Source organism: Aspergillus japonicus (assembly GCF_003184785.1).
Source record: "Aspergillus japonicus CBS 114.51 unplaced genomic scaffold BO86scaffold_34, whole genome shotgun sequence".
Taxonomy (NCBI): Eukaryota; Fungi; Ascomycota; class Eurotiomycetes; order Eurotiales; family Aspergillaceae; genus Aspergillus; species Aspergillus japonicus.
This window is the reverse complement of record NW_020291671.1, coordinates 59,605-76,705: the sequence shown is the minus strand read 5'-3', so window position 1 is coordinate 76,705 and position 17,101 is coordinate 59,605. Positions and strand designations below refer to the sequence as shown.

General features: G+C 53.1%; 5 protein-coding genes and 1 pseudogene across 6 annotated transcripts; 3 read left to right on the top strand and 3 right to left on the bottom strand.

Annotated features, from left to right (window-relative positions):
- Window positions 1-1,712: 1,712 nt before the first annotated feature.
- On the bottom strand, window positions 1,713-1,798 carry BO86DRAFT_t177 (annotated as a pseudogene). The gene has a single exon. The product of its transcript is annotated as a tRNA-OTHER (tRNA).
- A 1,068-nt stretch (window positions 1,799-2,866) lies between these two features.
- Window positions 2,867-4,240, top strand: BO86DRAFT_400763 (uncharacterized protein; the record flags this gene model as incomplete). Its single annotated transcript, XM_025673723.1, has 2 exons — window positions 2,867-3,120; window positions 3,982-4,240. The coding sequence occupies 2 exons, from the start codon at window positions 2,867-2,869 to the stop codon at window positions 4,238-4,240; spliced, it is 513 nt and encodes a 170-aa protein (XP_025526354.1).
- A 1,414-nt stretch (window positions 4,241-5,654) lies between these two features.
- On the bottom strand, window positions 5,655-7,986 carry BO86DRAFT_126571 (putative transcriptional regulator (Cti6)). The gene is made up of 4 exons (XM_025666069.1): window positions 7,251-7,986; window positions 6,713-6,997; window positions 6,408-6,658; window positions 5,655-6,356 (listed from the first exon to the last, which is right to left on the bottom strand). The coding sequence occupies exons 1-4, from the start codon at window positions 7,862-7,864 to the stop codon at window positions 5,671-5,673; spliced, it is 1,836 nt and encodes a 611-aa protein (XP_025526353.1). The 5' UTR covers window positions 7,865-7,986; the 3' UTR covers window positions 5,655-5,670.
- Window positions 7,987-10,414: 2,428 nt separating this feature from the next.
- On the top strand, window positions 10,415-12,178 carry BO86DRAFT_315963 (uncharacterized protein; the record flags this gene model as incomplete). Its single annotated transcript, XM_025668114.1, has 2 exons — window positions 10,415-11,192; window positions 11,250-12,178. Coding segments are annotated over 2 exons (1,707 nt in total), but the record flags the coding sequence as incomplete, so codon positions are not given.
- A 1,508-nt stretch (window positions 12,179-13,686) lies between these two features.
- Window positions 13,687-14,127, top strand: BO86DRAFT_271067 (uncharacterized protein; the record flags this gene model as incomplete). Its single annotated transcript, XM_025667215.1, has 1 exon — window positions 13,687-14,127. A coding segment is annotated over one exon (441 nt), but the record flags the coding sequence as incomplete, so codon positions are not given.
- Window positions 14,128-14,541: 414 nt separating this feature from the next.
- On the bottom strand, window positions 14,542-16,506 carry BO86DRAFT_380367 (GATA-like domain-containing protein; the record flags this gene model as incomplete). Its single annotated transcript, XM_025670716.1, has 4 exons — window positions 14,542-15,272; window positions 15,323-16,088; window positions 16,145-16,320; window positions 16,398-16,506. 4 exons carry the CDS (start codon window positions 16,504-16,506, stop codon window positions 14,542-14,544), a joined length of 1,782 nt encoding a protein of 593 aa, XP_025526350.1.
- Between the last annotated feature and the right edge of the window lie 595 nt (window positions 16,507-17,101).

The window sequence follows — 17,101 nt, the reverse complement described above, 5'->3', positions numbered from 1 at the left end:
AGGACACCGATGATGACCACAATCGCCCATGCGGACTTTTCCAGATAGACTCCGACCCTGCTGCCTGGTTTGATGTCTTTGGCTGCTAGCTCGTGGGCTATTGCAGCAGACATCTTGCCAAGCTGTTCGTATGTAAGTCTTTCAGTGGTGCTGCGTATTGCAATGTTCTCGGGGCTTGATCGGTAGTGTTGATTGATCAATCCATGGATTGTATCCGGTGATCTCGGGGTCAGGTCCGCCTGCCACCTTTGGAATTGTTGAATATCGTAATCTGTGGCGAGATCGAGATGGGCTATCTTCAAGGACGGAGTGTCTGTCATCGCCTTCCATATGTTTTTATAAGCTTCAACAACGGCTGACAGATCGGCTGATGCCTCGCGGGCATGGGAGTATATCCGAGCAGTCACTCCCATCTTCGTCGGATGAAGACTGACTATCATTCGACACTATATCCAAGTTAGTCATGAACTTGAGGAAGACTGCCAGACATACCTCACACCCCGAAACGACTTCCTCCAGGGATGTGTCTTGGTTCTGGTCGATGTATACCGCAGACATCGACTGCTGACTCTCCGAACTCGTGGCCTCATTCACATTTGGCAGGGAGTTCAGAAGCTTTTGGAGGGTCTTGTCCTCATCAATGTCACATGACACCTGATGCGACGCGACAGACTTTTTTGTGGATTTGTCCTCTTGTTGTCCTTCATTTCGAAGAAACAAAAAGGCCACATTGTCCTGGTGGTTGTAGAAATGCAACAAAAGCGCCCAAGCGGATAGTGCGTGAGCTTCCAGGTTCTCTGGTGCAATACCAGTTAAGTCTACTGAATGAGACACGCGAGCCTTTGGTGGTGCCTTGTCTTTATAGCCATCGTCCTTAAGGGTAGTGGTGCGGTCGCTCCCGTTATCGGTAGTTCGACATGAATCAGCCATGATGTATAACAATCAATAGGTACAAAGGATAAGAAATTGTAGCAAGTGTTCGTTCCTTGTGTGTTATATGGAGTTGATTTCTTTGTGACCAAGCAGGATCATGATGTTTTTTATACTATCTACACTGCCTGGGCAGGCAAGTCATTGGCTGGGACGGCAGCCGCAACCTCTCTTCAATTCAGACACCTGCAGCGCCATCCCTTGCAGCCACCTCCACACATCTATCGTGAGAAAGCATGGCTCCTATACAAGACATCCACGTCGACTAGAACAGCCGCGTTGCATGTAATGCTATATGCACTTCTCGATCGAGACGATGGTGCACATTCAAGGCTCTATTGGTGACGCCTTCGGATACAAGATCCAAGCTCACCGTCCTACCATCGTGAACACGCCAGTCCAAATCCGATCATATTGAGCTGGTCAGCTCATCCTAGTACTCGAGATCGGCTCAGCCTATTGACCAGCACATGTCTTGCCCCATTGCCGCGAGATCTTAGGTAGTGTCTCCAGCAACTCTCCCTCTCCAGCAAAGACGTCCCCACATGAAACCCCCAAATCCAGACCCTCACAGAGCTTTCTTTTCCCCTGCAGTATTCCTGCTGAAAGTGTCTTTCTGGATACTGCATCTCATCCACACACACTCCCAACACACCATCCCCCCGCGAAGTCCGCACCAAAGCCCTGACATCACCCTCCTCCCCCCTTTCCATCCCCAACCAAGAACTATGACATCCCAATGACACCATCCCCCTTCACCGGCCAGGAACAAAATCGAAATTCCCCCGTACTGGGGTTCGAACCCAGGTCTGAAGCAGGAAACCGTTAGGTGACCCACAACCGTCGTCTCCATCTAGACCATACGGGGTGTTATTGAGAGAGACAGCACTTGCCAGGCTTATAGCCGAACCCCGCTGTGGGGTTTTATGCTGCCATCGCACGTAGAACAGGCCTTTTTGGATTTTCTTTTTGATGGATTGGCTCTGCTAGGGTGTTTTATGAATGCATTTTTTTGGATTTGGATGTGAGGGTTGGGTGGGGTTGGTGGAGGGGTTTTGTTGGGGGGTGTTGCTGCGCTGGGTTGGTTTTGGGGATGGATGGAGGAGATTATTGAGATATAGATGGTGATTTTGGTTTGTTTGTTCTGAGGGTCTGAGGGTTTGTTGAGCTTCAGTGGGGATTGTGGTGAGATGCTGTGGAGGCCGAAAGGGGCTCGGCTGAGGCAAGTCAAGATGCTGGGATCTGGACCTTCACGTGGGTAAGTATGCTGGTCTAGATTCGGAGGTACTTTCGCTTATATCGCTATTCTTATCACTCATTTAATAGTTGGTGGTGGCTGTTTAGTGTCTGGAGGCTTGGGGTACTGCTGGGGAAGGAGCAGACGGAGTAGACGAGGAGAACAATGGGAAAAATGGGGTCAGTGGAACAGAGGACTTCTCAATCATCCTTGATGATAAGGCAAAACATGAATCAAGCAGGGTTGATTGCTCTATGGGGAGCTTTGACGGACTCAGTATTCTGAAAATACACTCCTTGCATCTCGCTTAATGTTGCGCTAGACAGAAGTATGAATAAAGAGGACACTACTGGTGATTCCCATTCACCCTTTGAGACTGAGCTTCCAATATACTGTTCTGGTCTTTCAATTCAGCGAGACTTTACAGCATTTCCTGCGGAACATGCCTGCATGTCCGTCAGAGACCTCAAAGCGCGTGGTTGAAGATCTCCGATCCAGTTGAGACTCAGCGCTGCAGCGATCTATAGCCCGACGCTTATATAGGGCTACCACACTTACACTCCCCTGCACGTTCTCAGATCAACTCCTCTCTGTCACTAGCCCTGCTGTGTCCTACTCACTCAGTCAGTAGTCACATCCAGACTCGTTCCAGACTCTTTACAACAGCACCACAAAGCCCGTTGTGGAAGCCTAACCAGAATGGCAATACCAATACCTTTGGGATATCTGGCCGGGGCGCTGGTCGCCTTCTGGCTCGCTTTCGGCGCCGCCTGTGTTCTCGGATTGGTTACCTGCGCGCCCCTGGCTGCGTTCGGGTACAATATGTGCGGTGACTTTTGGTACTGGTTTTACTGGCTGTTTAAGTGGATCATGGTGACGCTGGTTGTCGCCGAGGTCGTGGTGCGGTTTCTGAGAAGGGATTATTCCGTTCTGGATGAGTGGATTCAGTCGCTGTTGGCCTGATGCGCCTGCCTCTGCCGGTCTGCTGCCCCCACTCTCCCGCCCGCGCTGTTTCCTACTGGAACTTGAGGATATTTATTCTATTCTAGAAAGGGGGACACTAGACTATTAAGTTACTTAAGGCTTACTGCTGCTAAGAAGGATCTGCAGTATCAGTAGTTATACCTATCCATTTAAGTGGTAGTTTCTTAATATTGATATTTAACATTTGACATTTATACATGTCTAATATATTTAACGGAAAAATACTCATCTTACTATTCAAGCCAGCTTAAAGGTGTTATGGATTATCTTCTCAACAGCTTGTGCTGTGTACAGTACTTGGTCTAGATATCCCTCCCATGCCAAGCACCCTCAGTATACATCATCCTGCTCTCCTCCTGCTCTCCTTCTTCTTTGCTCCCTTTACTTACATCCACAGCATGATTTCTCACACTATCTCCACACCAATCATTCAGTCTAGCTCATATACAAAATGAAAAGGGCCATTACTGATAGCTCCCCCATCACCCTCTGGGACTAAGCCTTCATCATCTATATGATTCTCATCTTTCAATCCAGCAAGACTTTACAACTAATCCCGGTATTCCTACGGAACGTGCCTTCAGTTCCTTCCTCTCAAAGCGCATGGCTGACGATCTCCATTCCAGACTAAGACTCAAAGCTGCACAAATTGATAGCGTTATGCTTATATAAGACAGCATGGAAATCCCTGCATCTTATCCCATCGTATCAACCCGGACCTATCAGTACCCTGCCGTGCCCTAACGTACTCAGTAGTGACACCGACATATCCCTGTACCCCGCATCCTCGCCACAGATCAGAATTTTTGCTTGAGCAAGGAATCAGACAGAAGAGTCGCAATGTTCGCCGACCCCCTGATGGATTACCTGACCCATATCTGGTTCGGTCTCGGCAGCAGCTGCTGTGTCGGGTGGTTGTTCTGCCTGTTCCTCAACCTGTTGCGGCGCAACATATGCGACGACTATGAGTTCTGGGCGGAGTGGCTGTACACATGGCTTGATGTGACTATGTATCTCATTGTGTTCTGGGCGTTCTGGCACACCATTATGAATCACGATCCCGATCTCGAGCTGGATGGCGTTCGGTGAGACCGGCCTGGTTGCCCCACTTCCCCCCTCCCCCCGCGTTTTTGCCCGCTGCCCCGCACGCCCGGCGGATGGGCCCGGTTTCCAGAAGGGAATTCAATCTATTTTGGGATAGGAGGGGATGTTCACTAGTAGTAGCAGTAGTAGGCCACTAGTCTTCCAGGTGCACCATTAAGTTGAATTGCTATATCTGTGGTTAAGTAATAGCAAGGCAAGCACGTGTGGTTTCTTACACGGTTACTGCTCCTCTCTAAGTAGTTTCTTCTCAACAATCGACGATGACATTGATATTTGGTCAATTCAACAGAACAATTCTAACGTGACTAACTCTATCTGTCATCCATCTCTGGTTGGTATATATACATTTTAAAGGTGGTCTTGATCGCCTTCTACTTCGTGCTGTGCACTGGCATCGGCCATATACCACTTCCTCCGTTCTTCTCTCGCATCAACAGTATCTTCCCCACACTATCTCAGCCTCAATCATTCAGCCTAACTCAGATTCAACACTTTCCTCCCGTTCTTATCTTTGAATGAAACTTGCCCCCCAGAAAAGGTCAAAGCACAGCAACCATACCCCCAGCACCTCCCCCGACCGGGCCGGGCTCACTCTTAACACATGAATATAATACTCACGCCATAATCAAAGTCATCCCAACTTCCACTCTTAATCCTCCTTCCCTCTTTACTAACGGACGGACAGATTTGAGACAGCATGTGGTTGCTGCGGTCCATGGAGCGATTTTCTGGTGTTCGTGGTGGTAACTATACCTTACTACGGCATAACTGTGCATCGCGGGATCACGTGGCTCGGACTCGGAACACTCGGGACTGCCGACACGTGACGGCATTGTGTTACTGACGCCATGCGCAGGGCTTTTCTTTTCTCGGGGCAGATGCCTGCTGCGAAGGACCAAGATCGGACACACTGGTGCAGAGAGATACACCCCACCTACGATAGCAAGCAAGGTGCCTGGGGCGTGGGTACCGTGACAAGACACGTCGTGGTTCTGTTTAACAAGAATCAAAAGGGAAAAGCATAGGTCAATAAAGCAAGAGCCTATTCACACAAGTCAAGCAGATGGCAGAAACAGCCTCATACAAAGACAAAAACCTCAACACCAGTGACACGTAACAAAAAGCGCCGAGATGATGGTTTATGCAGCAAATATGCTTGATGCTTGGCCGCTGCAGCAATATCCAATCACGCCGCCTCAATTGAAAAAAAGAAAGTTCTCAGCAAGGTACCAGTCCCGTAACACAGTTCGTAAAAACGCCGATCTTTATCCAGTCAGTCAGTCCCAAAGATGCTGTCTGCAGAAGTCCCCATATTATACATGTTCCCACGCAAGTGCAACCAGAGATAAAGGGTATCTTATGTATTTTCTCCCAAGATGCTGAACAAAAGAAAAAAGAAAGAAACAGAAAAGGAATCAGCGTTCACCCACTTTGCCATACTCCTGCTGCCATTTGAGGAGATGGCGCGTGAGTACATCCATCATTTCGACGCTGCTCAGTTCCTTGAAGTCTTTCTCTTTCTCGATCGACGTCGGCCCACTGGCGGCATCGCTGTCCGAGGCAGTCGCGCTGGCCGGGTCAATGTCGCCAACGGCCAGCGCCAGTGCACTCTCCAACAGACTGCCATTGACCCGGGCGGCACCGTTGTTGGGAGGCGTCGTGCTCTCCCCGGCCACAGCCATTTCGACCTGCATCCGTGAGATGAATTCGAGAATAGCCGTCACACGTCTCTTCATCTCATTCATGGTGGTGCGCTGGTTCACATAGCGCGGCCGACTGGGCTTGCCGGATTCCCCACTTAAATGTATGCCATTGATCCTGGGCGAATCGCTGCCGATGTCGTGCGACTGCCCGCGTCGCGGAGATCGGGTCGAGAAGTTGGAGTCCGTTCCATTCATATCCCGATCCCGAGTGTATTGGTTGCGACCCACGCGGCCCCCGCGACGGGCAGGTGGACGGCCCGATTTCCGAGTGGCGGGACGCGATGGTGCTGGTTCTGGTGCAGGGGCGGGAGTGAGTTCAGGGCTGGGTGGTTTGGGTTCGGGGTCGGTCGCAACTGGCTTGATTGGCGAGCCGGGCTCATTTTCGGACTCTGCCTCGTCTGCGTGTGTTAGTCATTCTGTCAAAAGTACTCATGGAATACACAACCTACCATCTTTCGCCTTGTCGGACCTGCCTTTCCTGCGGTTTGCGGCGTCTGCTGGTTCGGACTCAGGTTCTTCGGTATCCTTGAGATCCTTATCGCGCTGTCCGCGCGATGCAGCCCGCTGTCTGCGAGCTATATTATTGACCGGTTTGGCTCTGGACTCATCTTCTGAGACCTGTTGAGACACGGGATTGCTCTTGGAGACTGCGCCAGGTGAGGGTGAGCTCGTGCGCTGGCGTTTCGTGGTTTGCCTTTGACTGTCTCAGATCAGTTTGACGGCAACACTGCCAGCATCATTCGGGATGACATACGCTTCGCTATCACTGCGGCTTCTTTTTGGTCTCCGTGCAGCAAGTTCATCCCCAGGTTTCGTTTCTTCCTTGCTCTCTTCGATTGCACGCCGCAGCTGCTCCTCCTCATCATATGCTGCGTCCCGACTGTTCATTGTGGATCGGCGCTTAGGATTGATAGCTCCGTCATTCGACCTTGTCTTTGGGTCTTTATTGCGACGGGAATTATCGCGCGATGATTCTCTCGACGAGACGGCAGTGGAGGGAGGCGGGGGGGCGACCGGCAGATATTGGGAGGAGTATGATCTGTGTTACTGTGAGCAGAAAGCAGAGAAGGAGAGAAGAGACGTGGGCCCATAGATAACTGCAGTCCAAACAAAGACAAAATCTCCAGTTTTTGCAGCTGTGACTGGTGTCGCTGATGCGACAAAAAATTCACAGCAGCGAGCAGTCCCACCAAGCAAAAACAAGAAGAGGCTGCCAACACGAGTGCACCCAAGCAACGAAAACCAGCAACGAAAACCAGCAACGAAAACCAAAACCCAGGGTGTGAACCTACCCATTTATTTCATTGAGGATTTTGTGCAAATCCTTTCGGCACTCCTCGCAAAAATATTCATCTGGGCTCATGGCCTCATCCATGATACCCACGCAGCCACCGTGCTGCCAGACTTTGCAGGAATCACACTGAATGAACATGCTGCCGATGTCGTCCGACATCAAATCAGCCGGATCGGCAGAGAGACCCAAGAGGGCCTCGTCTTTGATGCCACCACGCAGTCCATTGCGACCAATTGCCTCCCGACGCGAGGGAGGCAGACCCGGGTATTCTTGCTGTCCACAGAGACAGCGAGTGATCTCTTCCTCTTCGTCCTCCTCATCTTCACCGTCGTCGTCGTCCCCGTCGGCGAGTTTCATCTGATCGTTATCCTCCTCCCCTCGAGCACGCTGGCGCTGCCGCGTCTCTCTGTAATCCCCTTTCGAGCCAATGTCGGCGTCGTCAATCGACTGGGATCGGTTCGTGGAGGATCGCTGAGGGGAGGAGATCTTGTGGTGGGAGCGAGTGCTTCGTTCGCGAGTCATTGAGGTGGAGGAGCTGGAGGAGTTGGTATGTTGTAGGATGGCTGGGGATGGTTGTGAGGTGCGAGCACGAGAGGAGCGCCGAGGCGTCATGGTGGGAGGAGGGTGGTGGGAGGATAAAAATAGCGGGAGAACTCTGCAGGAGACCCCAGCCGTGCGTGTAGGAATATAGAGGGAGAAAAATATATAGATAAAAAGTTGGAGCACAGAGTAAAAGCTGAGCACGCCTGCCCGTGAACGATCAAGTTGTCGCACACGGGTGGGAAGTGGTGGGATTCAAGAGCGACGCCCACGATGGTGGTGGTGGTGGTGGTGGTGGTGGGAAAGACAACCAGAGGATGCTGAGAGTAAAAAGCCGGGCAGATCAAGGAAAGGAAGCTGGCAATTGGGAACCAAGGCAGGGAACGATCCGAGAACAACGCCTGCAAGCTCAACTTCAGGCCGAGGACTACATAGTCAGAGGGGGGAGAAAAGGTGGGGAGAAATTGGCAGAACAAAAGAAGAGGAGACAGAGGAGGAGAAGGCAGAGGAGCGAGCGAGCGAGCGAGCGAGCAAGAGGAGGAGGGCGAGAGGAACGGACGGACTCCAACCAAATGACGGACGGCCGCCGGAACGGGACCGACGACTTGCTGCTGCTTTCAATTCTGCGCGCGGGATTCGCTTTGCGGTCAACGCGCATTGGCTTTAGAGTCACTTCTTCCCCGCTCTTCTCTTCGCTCCGTCTCTTCCTCCATCACCCCATCACCTTTTCTTTCTCGCGACTCTGTCGCGTCGCCTCGTTTCGTTCGGTATCCTCTTCTCTAAAACCCGTGATACTTCCTCAACTCCGATCTTCCCTCTCAGTTTCCCCTCCTTTCCCCACAAGACCTTCTCTTTCGTCTTGTTCTTGCGCATCAGGTGCCTGGGGAGGAATGCGACGATGCCTCCCATTCCAGTGCCCTGAAACCCCGCTTACCGACCATGCACCTCTGTCAACATCTGTTGATGACGAGATGCCTCAACCATCTGTTTGGTTCTCTCTTTACCGTGTTCCATGTGTTCCAGGGTGTGCTACAGATACAAGGTTCCTTACAGCTCGACACCAAAAAAATGGGGTGGGGGAATTGCCCAAATGATACGTATGCTGCAAGCCTCTACTCACGGCATTTTGCAACGAGCTATCATCCCACAGCCAAGTTGGCATGATTACATTCCCATTCCACCAAGATGTCAGACAATTCTCTTTCGGACAGCAGTTGCACCGCTGCCCCATCGCTGCCTATTACTCGACGTGTCCTAGTCCCCCGATATCCATCAGATCGGGTATATTGTATGTGAGGAATCAGGGTCGCGAAGGGCGTAGGTGAGGAGCAGATGGGTTTGTCAATTCGTAGGCAGTGATGTGTGACGGTTGGCTTGAAGCAGGGTAATCGGCACCGCGATTGTCTGGCTATGCTAGTTGTGGTCATAGTGCTCAGAAGGATGGTCCAGGACTCGGCAAGACTCCAGTATTCGTTCGCTTGGTGGCGATCATATCCGACAAAGTTGCGTAGGATACAAGCACCGGGAAGTGCCAGGTCAGTATGTCGAGCCGGCTGAGCAAGTGGTGAAGATGACGACGGGAAGCAAGAAAAAGTGCTGGGACTGGGTTTAGTTGAGTCTTTGGTCGGGTGGGGCTATCGTCCAAAGCCGGACTAGCTCGGCCCAGCTCTGCCCGGCTCTTCTGCCTCAGGCATTCACCACTCAGGCATTAGCAGCTCCTCAAAGAGAAAGCGGATTACTTATTGGTCATTCATAATAATTATCGACCGACGATTCGATTCCACCACCCCTCCGCCTTCTTCGTCCCCTATACCTTAATGTCCTTTCCCCCCTCTCCCCCTCTTCTTTCTCCCCAGATTTAATTCCCTCCGTATATTTTGGCCCTCACTTGTCTGGCTGGGGCCTTTCAATCCGTTCCTATTCCTCCGAGTTACGCTCCAGGTCCGGGGTTGGGTTGGCCTCGTTTCTCGGTCTGTCCCTACCAACACCTCGGGCTGAGTCAAAGTCTGCATGAGCGGTACCGGTGCATGGTCAACAATGTGAGTCCCTTGCTCTCATTCGGCATTTTCTTTCGCACTTGCCCTGGCGGTTGAGGTCTGGTGGAAATGGACACCTTGGATGCACGCTTGGGCAGCGGTCCGGTCAAACATCGTGTGGTTCCGTTTGCCAACGTAGGGGAAACATGACAACTAAGTGTGGGTGCCAAATCAGTGCCGGTTCACGATCAACCCGCCGTTCGTCTCCCTCCTCCCTCCCCATAAATCGCCTTTTCCCAGTCGGTCAGACGAAATCAACCTTTTGGGAGGGGCCTTGACGGAAGACCATTATCGTCGCTCAAAAAAGCTAGGACAATAAGATAACGGGGACAATACTGTTGGGGTTGGCTGTTCGGAGAATCAAAACGGCGTCTCGGCCGTCATTGTGGTTGAAGCGAGTTGAGAATCTTGCAGCATGACTGCTACGTTGAGTATGTCTTTTACCAACGATTTCTGTTCCTCGGGAGAAGGAACGCCTGGCGTTCTTGGTGCGTACAAATAATGGAAATTGCCCCCGAGGCGGGCCACAGAGAAGAAAGGCTGGAGGGTCTGCTGGCTGCTGGGTTGCTGATACTGTTCACCCGCAGATGGGATGTTCAATGCGGCTCCTGATACACCGTCTCCTGTCTACCCGGATCGTTTAATTCGTCCTCTCCCTAGACGTACCCTTCGCTCTCGCCTGTCCTCCGAAGCGGCCGACTCGATCCTCTTCCCTCCGGCCCCGGCAACTCAACTCTTCTACGGGACCTCGGTGGATAGCGCGAATCTCGTAAATGACACGAAGGTGTACGTGCAACAGAGTGAAGGTGGTGATCAGAGCCCCGAGCGTGACCACCTCCAGTACGAGAACGGAATAGAGTTGGTGAGCGGCGATGAGGACGGGCCTGTAGTTGTTCGACGAAGTGCCGGTTTTCGAGGGTCCTCCTTGTCCCCGTCGGCCTCCAGTGCACAACCTCAGGCCGTCCCCACCAACGGGGACCGGGCGCCCGTTAAGTCATCTTCTGCGGGTCCTGATGGGTACGACGCGTTTGAGAACACTAACAACAAGAAGAAACGCAAGATCCCGACTCCAGGCAGCCTTGGGAGCCACCATTCCACGCTTTCTCCTGAATTTTCCACCATGGGGCTGGCCAGCTCGGTCCAACCCTCCTCGGCCAGTGAAAGCAGCCATGTGAGTACATTCTACGGCACCGGGAGCCCCGCGTCGCCGATATCCAGTGGCATGTCCGGGGCCGGCAGAGGTCGTCTCGGTCGTCAACCGCATCGCAGCACCGGCCGAAACTCTTTCTCGCTTCACTCACCGATCAGCTGGCCTCGGACCCCCAGCCGACGCGACGGTCTGTTGTCCTCCCCTGGGCCTGCAGGTACACAAACATCCGTCTCCCGGTCGACCAGACATTTGCTTATTTGTACTCCAGGAGACTCGTCCGAGAAACCCGACCAGGGTATCATTTCAGCGGCCATCGCTAACGCCGCCGCGTCCGCGTTTGCCCCTCGCCCTGCCAGTCCCAGCCATGTCAGCATGCTCGAACGACACACTCCCACGCCTACTAAGACACAATTCACGTTCACGTGTGAATCCGATTCCTCGAAAGGCATGGCGCTCCAACCCCCGACTCTGTACCCCGCGCTCCACCGCTCACCCTCGTCTCTCCCCGCTGCTGCGCCGAACCAGAGGGGCCCCTCTCAAGGAACACAAACGAGCCCCCACATGGCCGCTCAGCCCAACACACAGGAATCTCAGCACCAACCACCGCAACCGCAAGCGGGCACGGGTGAAGCTCCTGCGGCGAGGAAGAAGAAGCGATCGCCGGGCAGTGTTTACGCTCTGGCTGCGCGTCAACGCAAAATTCAGCAGCAGTACGCAAACCTCCACCACCCCCCGATTATTGAGGACATCTGGATCTGCGAGTTTTGTGAGTACGAGAGTATTTTCGGACGTCCACCGGAGGCCCTCATTCGGCAATACGAAATCAAGGATCGCAAGGAGCGCAAGCGACTGGCCGAGAAGAAGCGACTGCTTGAGAAAGCCAAGATGAAAGGCCGCAAAGGCAAGAAGGCGTCTAAGAATGCCACCAAGCAGGCAGCAGCTCAGCCGGCAACCTATGACCATGGACACGATCGCGCATCTGTGGATCACTCTGCGACGGGAGGCGGGGCTGGAACCCATGAGGATGAGTATGGGAGCAACGAGCATGAAGAAGAGGCGGACTCAAGCCCACCAGCACCACCACCTTTAGCTCCCCCGACAAGTGCCAAGGGCGCCTTACCACCGAGCAATGCACCAAAAGTGGCGGCGACGGGGTCGGGCGCTAAAGGGATTGTTGACGGAGAGACGCGGCCGCCCTGACAAAAGAAGCGATGGCGCTCGGGTATGTGACCAGTGAGTAGCCATTGCGATTGTTCGGTTTTGCGTCCTTGTCTGTTGATGTTTAATGGATTGTTCTGTTTTTGTTCTGCATGATCGATTGTTAGCCTTGTTTTGTTTTGTGTTGTTTTGCATGGAATGAATCCCCGCTCTGGTCGATGAATGTCACGTCAGCGTCATGCATGGTTTCTGGTCCAATTGGCATTGTGTTTCAACATTGATACATATTGGAAGGATGGGGAATGGACTGGGTTGCATAGTTGCATAGGATTAAGGTTTGGCTGATTGAGTATCAATAATGAATGAGGTCTGATGGCATGTCAGGTTTTGAGGTTTGGCAGGTTTGGCAGGTGAGCATGGTTTAGTAGCAGCTGTCTGATGTATGTGAAGTCTAGGTAGCAGGTTGGCGGCCTAGCAGCTAGTGTTAGGGAGGGGGTCGAGATGAATGAGATGAATAAAGAAGCCGTGCCAGGGAGGCAGGCGGATAAACTCTGAAAGCTGAAAGATTTTCATGTTGAAGGTTAAGTTGTTTTGTAGTTGTTGCCAAGCGAGGATCTATTGGAATCCAGCCACCGACCGCTGGGGCGGGCGCTTTGTCTGCACCAACCATTCTGCTGGTGATCTAAGCGCCGCCTGTCGATCTGAAACGGGCCGTAGGAGTGTGCAGAACCCATCGGAACCTCGCAGTGGCAGTGGCTAACTTCAAGGTTCTCTTCGCGCGCGTCTGCGGATGCAAGGTCTACCTAGTAAACTTACTCTATAGTGTTTCAACCCTGAGGAGGGGGGAGGGGAGAGGGGGAGCTCCTGAAGAAGATAAAAATAGGTGTTGAGGAGGGTGGTCTGGTAGCCGTGGAAGGATATAAAGAGGTGAAGGGGATTGTTCAGCAAGATAGCAAGCAAGCAAGCCAGCGACGTTCTTTCACTCATTGTTCTTTCTATGTTCTGTTTGTCGGTCATTGACATTCTTCTCTACATAAGCCTGAGTCTGCATATTGACCCTTCTTAACACTTCCTTCTGTGGAGTACATCTCAAGACCATCCTTCTGCATATATCAGACATATACCCGAGACAGCGTCCATCTTTCTTTTCAGTGGCTTTCTCCTTCTTCTCGTCTACATAGATCTCCTCCAGCATATACACAATCAGATACAGACACAGATCCAGACCCCCAAGAACCTGGAGTTGTCCTGCGCCGGCGCATTACAACACCACACCACACTACACCCAAAACCACAACCACAACCACAACCACAACCAACCACCCGCCCCAACCCTCAAACCCTGCCACCAAGACCTCTCAACAATGTGGTTCCTCCTCCTCCGCCTCTTCAAACTAGGCTTCCAAGCCCACAAAACCCACAAAGCCAAAAAGAACGGCACCTACGACCCGTCCGGTGCATCCTTCCCGATGTCCACGACCAGCAAAACCGGCACCACCACCACCATAACTACAAACAACATCCCAGCGCACCTCCGCTACAGCCAACCCAAACACTACCTCAGCCTGGTCCTGCACCTCCTGCAACTCGCCTTCGGGCTGACGGCGCTCGCCCTCTACGCGCACCACATCCACACCATCCACGACAGCGCTGCTACCGCCTCCGCCGCGCCCAAGGATGTGTACGCCATCGTCACAGCCCTGCTCGCCGGCAGCACCGCGATCGCGTACCTCGTGCTGATGCACTACATCTTCAGGGGAAGGGTGCCCCTGGCGCGCCGGGCGGGGTGGCAGCTGCCCCTGTTTGTGTGGGACGCGGTGCTGTGTGTGCTGTGGTTGACGATGTTTGGGATCTTTGGGACGGAGTACCTCGGGAAAAAATCGGCGACGGAGAGTGGGGAGACCAGGCGGATGAGGCATGCGGTTTGGGTGGATTTGGTGAATCTGGGGCTGTGGGTGGGCTCGGCGGGGTGGACGGGGGTGAGGTGGTGGGGGAATCAGAGGGGCACTACTGATGGGGATAAAGAGGGGGAGGGTTTGGGGGTGGAGAAGGGGGTGGAGGTTGATGGGGGGATGGTTTGATTTCTTCGGTTATTGGGGAGTTTTGGCTAGGTGGTGGGCGGGACGGAGGGGAGGAGGGGAGGAGAGGAGAGGTTGGGGTCAGAGGCAAGGGTGGGAGGACTTCAGGAAAGAAAGGGTCGGGCTGGAAAATCGGTGGCTTAATGGGGTGGCTCTACGGTGTCTACGGTGTCTATGGTTCATGATTGTCAATCGGTTTATTCTTTGATCTCTTAAGCACAAGCAAGCCATATCTACTGTTTAGAAAATGCCGCTACATACATCGTGATCGTTTGCCGTGACTTCGTAATATGGACATCCTCTTGCAACACCTCCAGGCGGTCATGTCTAGCTATCCTTAGGACGACGCAACCCGCAACCCCCTCGGCTCCGCTCCAGCATCATGCTAATTCCACTGCGGCTGGGGGGCAACGAGAACGGAGTCAGCAAAGCCGGTCCCTCGTCCTCCTCGGCGCTGTCGTCCTCGACATCAGAGCTCACGGACATCTCATCGTCCGATATGGTCTCCAGTGTCACGCCAGAGGTCGGGGCCGTCGATGCAGTGCCAGGTGAGCTCTCAAATCGAGGAGACAGGTTCGTACTGGTGAGTATCCCGCTAGATGCTGTCTGCATCGGGTCTGGAGGCGCTGGCGCGGACAGCGACCCGAAGCCGGAAACCCCCACAGACGACGCAAGGAAGTGCTCCTGGCGGATACTGTCCGAGAACCGCTGCCGAAAGTTCTTGTCGACCAACTTGGCCGTGGATGGCTGGTAGTTCTCAGCCTCCAGGTGTCGGTAGTCATAGCGGCGAATAGCGCTTGGCACGAAGAAGTTCGGCTTGGGTGTGGGTGGCTTGACCAGGAAGTCGCCCCACGGACGCTTTCGCGGTGGTGGTGAAGGGACTCTAGGTGGGTTGTCTGGGTTGAGCAGCTCCCTCAAGTCCTCAAGGAATGCTGCCGGCAGACTGCCCGACTTGAACTGCTCTTCTGGGTGACTGGCAGCTGTATCAGGTGTCTTTGACTGGGATTCGACGCTTTCACACAGCTCTTGGTCTGCATCCTTAGGGGATATAGCAACCTCTTGAGAAAGAATCAGAACCCATTCTCTATGCTAGCAAGTTACTGCCTACCTTCCACAGTCTCGGACACCTTGATCTCATTCTGCTTGGGTTGAATCTGAGAATAGTCGGTCAGTGGGGTCGGCTCTGCAATGGTAGAGACGCCAGTGGTTTCCAACAGCGGCTGAGAGGAATCACGCTGCATCGACTTCTGAATTTCGACAGGTCTCACACTCTCAGGTATGGAGTCGCCTTGCGGAGTCAAGAGGCGAGTAGGATCACCACTAGTACCAGATGACTGTTGTGATCCGCGCGGCTTCAGTGCAGAACCACGAAGGTCTTCAGCATCCAGTGGGCCAGATTCCGGCGGAGTCTCCTCGAAGACCGAGCTACTGGTGGTGCCAGACGACTGCTGAGAAGATTTGCGCCGCATCAGCACTGGGCGAGTCTCCGGGTAGTCCGTCATCAGTGGAGCAGGGTCCTGATTAGAACTGCCCGTGGTACCGTTGGAGTGCTGCGACGACTTGCGACGCATGATCACTGGTCGCCGTTTGGCTCCTCTAGCTTTCGCAGCCACGACAAAAGCCTTCTTCGGCGGAGCTCTTGTGGCAGGCTCGGGTACGATCAATGGAGTGGTGGGAATGGGTGTGGGTGTGTTAGAGGGTTTGCGGGTCGTGCTCTGACCATCCAGGCCAGTGAGCAGGATACGGGTAGTCTTGTGTGTTTCTCCGTGGGAGGAGTGACTGCTACTCGGCTTCTTCAGAATGGGTGGAAGTGGCCTGCCGCTGCCACTGCTAGGCTTGCGCGGCTTGTCGGCCTGGACTGCTCTCTTGTGGGTCTGAGGAAAGTTAGTACCAGAGAAACATGGAGTACAGACCGTGTCAAGAACCATACCTTGTGCAGCTCAGATAAGGAAATCGAACGCTGGTCTGAGATCCTCGAGAACAAGTCGGCCAGCATGGAACCAGTGATAGATTGCAGCAGGCGCTTGCTACCCCAGATCCTCCAAAAGAAGTTCTCAAGCCGGTATCCTTTGTCATCATTGTGCACTGACGGGTTGGCGCTGTAGACTAGAAAGCACAGCCAAATAGAGTAAGCACAGTACAATAAGTTCATGGAGGGAGAGAGAAGGTGCGGCGACGCTCACCTCTCCACAAACGGGCAACATCTGCGACGTCCACTGAATATGCCCCCGTCAAGTCTTCAGAAACCTCTTTGGTCGCTGTCGACAACAAGCCTTTGGGAAGACACTCCATGATTTTCTTTCTGTCCGCTGAAACCCCCGAAAGACGGATCTGACAACAACAAGAGGATTGAAGCAGACAAACTACATAGTATGAAGGAACAGGAGAACCGGGGAAAGAGAGGGAAAGTAAGTGAAGTGAGTGAGGTAAGTGCGCAAGTGATAGCAGGTGATGCTGTCAGTGTTGCGTGTGGCGGTGAAAATGGGGAAGGGAAGGGAATCGAATCCGGGGGAGGCCCATCAACTCATCACTTCATCACTTCACGTAGGGGTTTGTGCTTGGAGGATCAATGGATGGTCGGAACGCTTTCCAGACCGATGGATGGATCAGCTGCAAGGGCAAGCCATACGAAACCCCGGAGATCTTCAGCCTGCAGCCTTAATCCAAGTACGGAGGACTCAGTCACTACTAGGTAGGTGGTAACTGAGGATAAGTCAACACCTACTGCGTAGTGGCAGTAAGTAATGGGCGGGATCATCAGACGCAGATGCCGCCGCCGCCTATTCCATTTCCCTCTTTCTCTTTTTCAGTGTCTTTTTTTCCTTCCTTCTACTCTATGTCCAGGTGACCACGGCTCATTCCAATCGCCCTGCAGGCACTGATTCAC

Bases quoted from the DNA above. Each gene is read 5' to 3' on its own strand.
- BO86DRAFT_126571 (XM_025666069.1), bottom strand. From the start codon at position 7,864: ATGACGCCTCGGCGCTCCTCTCGTGCTCGCACCTCACAACCATCCCCA. The intron at 6,998-7,250 runs GTAGGTTCACAC...ACAGTAACACAG, and splicing joins ATCCTCAATGAAATAAATGG to ATCATACTCCTCCCAATATC. The intron at 6,659-6,712 runs GTATGTCATCCC...GATCTGAGACAG, and splicing joins AGCCGCAGTGATAGCGAAGC to TCAAAGGCAAACCACGAAAC.